At 36.3% G+C, this 6,000-nt stretch overlaps 1 protein-coding gene across 5 annotated transcripts in view; it reads right to left on the bottom strand.

The window, feature by feature from the left end:
* Nucleotides 1-6,000, bottom strand: part of LOC110445476 (kinesin-like protein KIF17) — a 42,531-nt gene that overhangs the window by 14,723 nt on the left and 21,808 nt on the right. For 3 of the 5 annotated variants that reach the window (XM_021490127.1, XM_021490130.1, XM_021490131.1), the window contains 6 exons: nt 4,701-4,747; nt 4,106-4,323; nt 2,731-2,846; nt 1,961-2,067; nt 760-1,021; nt 465-512 (listed from right to left, as the gene is read on the bottom strand). In XM_021490127.1, the coding sequence (XP_021345802.1) occupies nt 465-512; nt 760-1,021; nt 1,961-2,067; nt 2,731-2,846; nt 4,106-4,323; nt 4,701-4,747 (798 nt within the window). The remainder of the gene's footprint in view (nt 1-464; nt 513-759; nt 1,022-1,960; nt 2,068-2,730; nt 2,847-4,105; nt 4,324-4,700; nt 4,748-6,000) is intronic. The other 2 variants (XM_021490128.1, XM_021490129.1) reach the window with 1 other exon arrangement.

Genomic DNA, 6,000 nt, shown 5'->3' with positions numbered 1-6,000 from the left:
CTTTATGTTTATGGCGGGAGCATACAAATGATATTGCACGGGAGCATAGTTGTCAACCTCTGAAACCTGAGATCTCCCTCATTCCTCATTTCCAATAAGGAAGGAAGTGCATGAAACACGACTGAAACTGCTTTGCTCAATTTATCTTTCCCTTTTTATGTATCAAATAACTCTAAAAAACATTCATTTGATTCAGACATAACTGTTATGATCATTACACACTGCAGTAACTAGATCATTTTACCACAGAATGTAGATTATTAGTTTGTTTGAATTTTGACTTGAATGAGGGAGTTTCCAGGGAGATTGGAAAATTATGGTCAAAATGAAGGAGTCTGCCTCCTAATGAGGGAGGGTGGACAGCTATGCGAAAGTGAGGCCAAATCAAAAGAATGAATCTGTGGTATCTGACTTTGACTGTTGTCCTAACCAAACAATCTATAAAAGTGCCGATACTGCTATACCTTTGTACGTTCCCATGTCTGGGCTTGTCGACTGAGTCAGTGTGGTCTCTATGGAAACCAACATCAAAACAATGATACCAACAACTTTGATAAACAAATTAAAAACTTTCTTCTATCAGACAACGAAGCTATATACTTGAGTAAAAGACACCAGCTCTCAGTCAGGATCATGTATAAAAGAGATTTTAAAAAATTCTAACAAATATACAAAAATAAAATCAAACACCTCCCACTATTTACATCATATGATCATCAAATTAGTTTTGACTTCAAACAACCTTGACCTTGTACTGACCTGCCACAGGAAGAGCAGTTGTCTGTATCAACAATCGCGGCAGCAGCCATTTCTCTGCATCCTCATCCCATCTGCATTCCTTCCGTATCCTGTCCAAGTTGCTATAGTTACAGTCCCTTCTCAGACAGGGATGAATTTTTTCCAACAGACCCTGAACAAGCTGTAGTTGTTTCTGTTGTTGGCGAATCGTGTCCAGATAATCAATTTTCTCAAACTGAAACTCTGACTGTATGTCAATAATCTCTCGTTCAAGGCCTTCTACCTGGAAAGGGCGAAACATCTCAATGTATGAACAAATGGAAATGGGAGAAGAAACAACATTTCTACTGTATTGCTCATTGAAGTTGAGAACTATTTCATACAGTACTTGACCAACTTTAGCTGATCAATGCAAAAAAATATTCATCTTTCCAGGACGACGTCTTACAGTGAGTGATGTCGTCATAAGCTTCGGTACCTTCGAGTGTGGTGTTAGACTTGCACAAGACAGATATTTAACAAATTAATAAAAAAAAATATCAATATCGCACTGAATGTAAAAGGATAGAATCCTGTTTTGTTAAGGTTTATTTGGTATAAACCTCAATGGGTCTTGAGACAAATTCAATATATTTACATTTCTACTGAACTTGGACTCAATATACCTACTTAACATTTTAAAGGTTATTTTTCAATGAACTTTTTAGTTGGCGTATAAATACATCAGCATATTATCAACCTGATTACTCTGTTATTCCGCGGAACGCGGGAAGTAGTTCCATTCTTAGATTGTTTTAATTTTATTTATTTTTTGTCAGAAGTATTCAATTGAATTCAAAATATAATTTACATCTTAATTTGCTTAATCATCTTACCAGGACGACGTCTCAAAAGTGAGTTATGACGTCATAAGTTTTGATACCTTCCGTGGTGTTAGACTTGCACAAGACCGATATTTCAGAAATTATCCGAACAAGTATCAATATCACTCTGAATGTAAATATAAGGATAGAATCCCATTTTGTTGAGGTTTATGGGGGATAAACCTCAATAAAACAGAATTCAATCCTTAAATGAACTGTGATTCATAAAATTTGTCTCAAGACCCATTGAAGTTTATACCCCGATAAACCTCAACAAAACATGATTCAATCCTTAATTACAAATGATTTTATTCTTTTTTGATAGACGGTACAGGGTGAGAACTGTGAATTATACAAACCCTCTCTTTTTCCTTCTCCAGAAGTGCTGTTTTTGCCTTCACCTCGTCCTGAACATTGTCATATATCTCCAACATTATGTAGTCATCGTCCATGTTTATGATGGCCTCTGGGATATCAAATCAAATTGAGTTATTCTCTTTTTCATCATAAATAAACACGGTCCATATTCCTGAAACCATTCTCATGCTCAAACATGGGTAATGTGCTCTAAATACAAACTTTGTTGCAACTTACTGAAATTATGTGACACACACAGTCAAGTTTAAATGCTGAAAACTGTATTCAGCTTCTGAAGTCTCTCAAAAATTTGTCAAAAACATTAACAAAATATGAATTTATATAAATGTTTCACCCAATAATGAAAATGGGCTTGGGCATACTGTTCATGTTTTTGGTAAATTTAGTTTCATCAAGATATCTTTAACAATTTAAACCTTATAGCCCTGACAAGCTTGTAACAAAAAAGATTCCTGTACACTGGAAGGTCCATCAAGATTTCATCGTAATTTAAAAACTATGACTTATTCATTTCATAAAACCAATACAAACAAAGCATGTCCCTTTAGTTGAAGGGGAGATAATCAAAAGTTGAAATTATCATTTATTGTTGCTTTTAATTACATCATAAGAGATTGATATAAGCCTGGAACTGTTTTCAATCAGCACTATGACTGAAGATACAGAAAAATATAACGAACTGCACAATCTGTAAAAAACCCAGACTGAGAACGCATGACGATTGTTGTAAAGATCAGGATTAAGAACGTACCAGCCAACTTCTGTTTTTGTTCATCTGCAAATTTCATGCGTTTCTTCCGTCTGTTTTTCACCTCGGGGTTGTTTTTGTTTTCCCCACCAACCATCTGCTTCTCCAGCTCCTGAATCCTGTAAAACCAGGAACACAGTCATATACCACTTATTACCATCTAGTTATGCAATGACACACAAATCCGGTCACTCAGTACAGGGAATGAATCTGGACCCTGTAAATGGGATTCCCTCAAGGACCATGAACTTGTGTGTGGGATGAATCCTGGCTTTTTAGAGAAATAAACTCGGACTCTGTAGAGAATAAACTCTAACCCTAATTGGGATGAACCCTGACCCTGAAGAGAGTGATGAACCCTGACCCTGTAAGAAGGCACGAACTCTAACCTTGTATAGAGGGATGAAGACTGACCCTGTGAGGAGGAATGAACTCTGACCCTGTACCTTTCACTCTGGTTGAAATGAACTCTGACCTTGTATATTGAGGGATGAACCCTGACCCTGTAAGGAGGAACGAACTCTGACCCTGTACCTTTCACTCTGGTTGGAATGAACTCTGACCTTGTATAGAGGGATGAACCCTGACCCTGTAAATGGGATTCCTTCAAGGACCATGAACTCAATGTATGTGGGATGAATTCTGGCTTTTTAGAAAAATGAACTTGGACTCTGTAGAGAATGAACTCTAACCCTGTAGATTGATATGGATGAACCCTGACTCTGAAGAGAGTGATGAACCCTGACCCTGTAAGAAGGCATGAACTCTGACCTTGTATAGAGGGATGAAGACTGACCATGTGAGGAGGAATGAACTCTGACCCTGTACCTTTTACTCTGGTTGGAATGAACTCGGACCTTGTATAGAGGGATGAACCCTGACCCTGTAAGGAGGAACAAACTCTGACCCTGGACCTTTCACTCTGATTGGGATAAACTCTGATCCTGGAGAAAGTGATGACCCCTGACCCTGTAAGGAGGAATGAACTCTGACCCTGTATATTGGAATGAACCCTGACCCTGAAGAGAATGATGAACCCTGACCCTGTGAGGAGGAATGAACTCTGACACTGTACCTTTCATCCTGATTGGGATGAACTCTGATACTGGAGAGAGCGATGAACCCTGACCCTGTAAGGAGGAATGAACTCTGACACTGTAGATTGGAATGAACCCTGACCTTGAAGAGAGGGATGAACCTTGACCCTGTAAGGAGGAATGAACTCTGACACTGTAGATTGGAATGAACCCTGACCTTGAAGAGAGGGATGAACCTTGATCCCAAAGAGAAGGTAAAGCCTGACCGTGTAAGACAGGATGAACTCTGACCTTTTATAGAGTGATGACCCTTGACCCAGTAGAGAAGGCTGAACTGATACCTTTTCATAGCCTCTTCCTGTTGAAGTTTCAGGTGTTCCTGCATGTTTGACTGGGTGGGAGAGGAGCTAGGTGCCACAAGTCCCTCCTGTTCCCCGACCCTTCCTCCTGCTTGCATTCCTTCCATGCCCTGACCAGCCTGGCTGACCTGTCCCTCCTCGCCTGGTAACACTTGACCATCTTGGATCTCACCATTTTGAGATGGATATTGTTGTTGAGGCTTTAAGAATAAAAAGATTTCTGACATGAATTCTCAGTTCCTACTCAATCTTACAGGGGTTGTACTTAAAAAATCCCAACACATTAATATCTATCCTGTCATTTTATGCAGCATGCATTTCTATTTTTTTACTTCTCAACAACAATAATAATAAGCACTGTCCAGTACAATTAATATAAATAAATCATTTTAATTTTGTATATATATTTTTTCAATTATTTACAAAGAATAATACAAATGGTATTCCTTTTGCAGTATCTTTAGTAATATTTCATGAAAGTAAAATCATCAAAATCAGAATCACTTTTACATGTCTCCTGAATGCTTAAATTTCCTCAGACAGATGATTTAATCAATTTTTTATTTAATACACTCACAGGAACATTGCTCTTGATGACCACTTTGCTCAAGTCTCCAGTAGTACCTGTAATATCATCCACAGCATGTTATTAACAGCCTGGTCATAAAGATCACAAAAATAACACCAATCATAAAAATCATAAACATAACACCGATCACAAAAATCATAAAAAAAAAAATCATTATCCAAGAAATATTTTTTTTTTTTATCTTTTTTTACTTCCATTTTGCCCTATATTCATTCATTTACAGAATTCATTTTACTCACAATTTAGATAATTAACTGTTTTACATCATTGCGAATTCTTGAATTTTTTCCCACTTATTTACTTTTGACCTGCCAATCAAGTTTTAACCTTGACCTTTGACCATAGTAGCTTGCACTTATATTTTGTTTACAAAACAATAGAATGTTACACTTGGTGTTTTAACTGATTTTCAATTATTTATCAAAAAGACAAATTTGTATTTCCTTCAAAACTGAAATATATATTACCTGCACAATAACAATTTCTTACATGTACTTTTAATTGAACTGACTTTTCAAAAAAAATACATACCAGGTACATGTATGTACAAACGTAAATAAGGATTTTCTTATATTGATTTAAAGTAAAATAGAGCGAATTCCCCTTGTAAAAATCTTAATATTCATGCATTTTTGAATAAATATCATATTTAAAAATCATTATGCACCCTGTTTTTTTTTTGGGGACATCATTAGCACCATAGTCTAATGATAAAACTTAGTAAAAAGCTGTAGCAGTGTACTTGTATAATGTAACTCTATCTAGCCAACTACCAGGGGTTGTATACTTGTAAATTGTAGCTCCAACTAGCTAACTAGTAACTATAGGATGACTATTCCGTCTTTGCATATTGCAGAGTTATCTTCTCTTGCGAGCAGGTATTGATTGTTACATCACTTGTTTGTGAGAGTAACATCATCAATTTTTGAGAAAACGACGTAATTTTCTCGCACAAACCAATGACGTAACAATCAATCCCTGCTCCCAAGAGAAGATAACTCTGCAATACGCAGACGCAATATCCAATGTTAAGTTTATCATCCAGACAATATGTATAAGCGAGTCCTTATCTAACAGTTCTATAAATAATCTTTACATATCATCATGCCATGCACTATAATGTACTATACAAATTATACTTATGCCATTTTACAGATGAAATTTTAGGGCTAAATGCTGAAAAAAAGTAATTTGCAGGACAATTTCAAAAATCTGAATCACAAAAATTGTCAATAAATCAGAAAGATTTCTTGAGAATGTTTGGAGGAAATGTTTTTTGGCCTGAAAA

Source organism: Mizuhopecten yessoensis, unplaced genomic scaffold, assembly GCF_002113885.1.
Source record: "Mizuhopecten yessoensis strain PY_sf001 unplaced genomic scaffold, ASM211388v2 scaffold2307, whole genome shotgun sequence".
NCBI lineage: Eukaryota > Metazoa > Mollusca > Bivalvia > Pectinida > Pectinidae > Mizuhopecten > Mizuhopecten yessoensis.
The sequence above is the reverse complement of the archived record's forward strand: the minus strand, read 5'-3'. Positions and strand labels throughout refer to the sequence as shown.